At 32.5% G+C, this 1691-nt stretch overlaps 1 protein-coding gene across 1 annotated transcript in view; it reads right to left on the bottom strand.

Annotated features, from left to right (window-relative positions):
• Window positions 1-1673, bottom strand: part of LOC117107799 (transmembrane protease serine 2-like) — a gene marked incomplete at its 5' end in the record, with an annotated part of 5737 nt that extends 4064 nt beyond the window's left edge. Inside the window, 2 exons of the mRNA XM_033249573.1 lie at window positions 778-917; window positions 1364-1673. Coding sequence (XP_033105464.1) covers window positions 778-917; window positions 1364-1673 — 450 coding nt within the window. The remainder of the gene's footprint in view (window positions 1-777; window positions 918-1363) is intronic.
• Between the last annotated feature and the right edge of the window lie 18 nt (window positions 1674-1691).

The raw sequence follows: 1691 nt of genomic DNA, 5'->3' as shown, positions 1-1691 counted from the left end.
GAACTCTAAATCGATCGTTTTGTGGTAATGCTGTAAAAATATATATAAATACATTTATGATTGATTAATCGATCTTTCTGAGCTATACTGCCTCTATTACACTGCCCTCATGAGGAGCTCTAGAAACACTCGGCTGATTGATTAATAGTTCATTGATTAATATATCCTTTTTAGCTCTATTGCCTCTAGTATACTGCCCTCATCAGAGCTTTCAAGTTTACGAGCACTGAATGTTACATAAAACTATCAACATTGAGAACAGAACGTTCTTTTATTTTCTTTTATTCTCCTTCGATTTTCCAAGAAATTTTGTTAACAAACTTTAATAATCTTTTCATTTACATTTACAAAAATGTGATTTAGAAATATATAGTTTTTTTTTGTATATTCTAGACGACTTCTTCAAATAATAATGATCAGTTTAACGTATTACTTAACGCCCTTTCACACTTTCTATTATATGTTTATTTGTATTTGTGACTAGGGTTTTTCATCTTTATAAGCTTTTGCTTCTGAAATTATCGTTTTATTTTCTTATGTATTATTGTTACTTTAAACAATTTAAGAGAAAGTAAAAAAGAAATAAAGTTCTTCGGGCTTAATAAAATAACATTTTGAGAATGTTTCTTGTTAACTATATTTATTATCCTTGCTTTAGGGGAAATTTTACAGATTCATAAAAAATGGTGTTAGTGCGAAATGGATAGGCCTATATATGTTAAAACGATTAATCTTGTTTTTGTTATTTCCCATAATTCATGAAGTATATTTACGTACGTGACAAGGTCCCTGTCCGCCATTCCTGTCTTTCAAACATATCATATCAGCCGTAACGTTTGCAAAGTGAACGCGACGGCGACAATATTCAAGGCTTATGACTACGACACGTACTTCTTGTAGAACATCGGGTGAATTACCTGCAAGAAACCGTATTCCATTTATTGACGATATTAATTAAGTATCAGTAATATTGACTATTGTTTTTACCATGTCGTTTTAGTTACCAAATTTTGAGCTGAAAACTTTTATACACCAATTTTTTTTTTCGACATTTTTATTTTTTTTGTCCGCCGGTTTTTACATATTATGAGTGATCGTGCTACCAAAATTTGCATATCAATTGGAAATATTAACCTGAATTATTTACATGATTCTAACTGCATCCTGTAACTCTGATTGAAGAGCGTTACAGAATAATATGTATATTTTGGCTATGCTCAGTTATGATCAATTGTATACCTAAAATTTGTACGTCGCGCAAATGAAAAATTGGTTTGACGCAGATGTGGACGGACGTTTGAGGCATGACCCATGACCTATGGCTTTGATGGCAGGCCAATCATAATTATGAATGTTAACTTACCATACATTATGACCGAACCCCATCCTGTGGTATAGCCATAAGATCCTGGTTCAAAAGTCATATCAGATGTTGGCAGGCACACCGGCTTAATGGCGTCAGTAAATATCACTGGTTCGCTTAACCTTATGAGGGCGTAATCATCGTTTATATAGCTAAACTTTGGATGTGAAACTATTTTACTAATGTTGCGTCTCACCAATGTTTGAGAGTCGGGATTGACGGCGTATATTGATCCTAACCAGACTTCGATTTGTTCAATGTTGCTTCCTATACTATTAAAAGAATAATAAAAGAGAAAATTGTAGCTACAATAAAGGTTGAATAACAA

This window comes from Anneissia japonica, unplaced genomic scaffold, assembly GCF_011630105.1.
Source record: "Anneissia japonica isolate Jap-2015-1 unplaced genomic scaffold, ASM1163010v1 scaffold5056_len19501_cov154, whole genome shotgun sequence".
Classification (NCBI taxonomy): domain Eukaryota; kingdom Metazoa; phylum Echinodermata; class Crinoidea; order Comatulida; family Comatulidae; genus Anneissia; species Anneissia japonica.
Note: the sequence above shows the minus strand (reverse complement) of the source record. Positions and strands in the feature narration are given on the sequence as shown.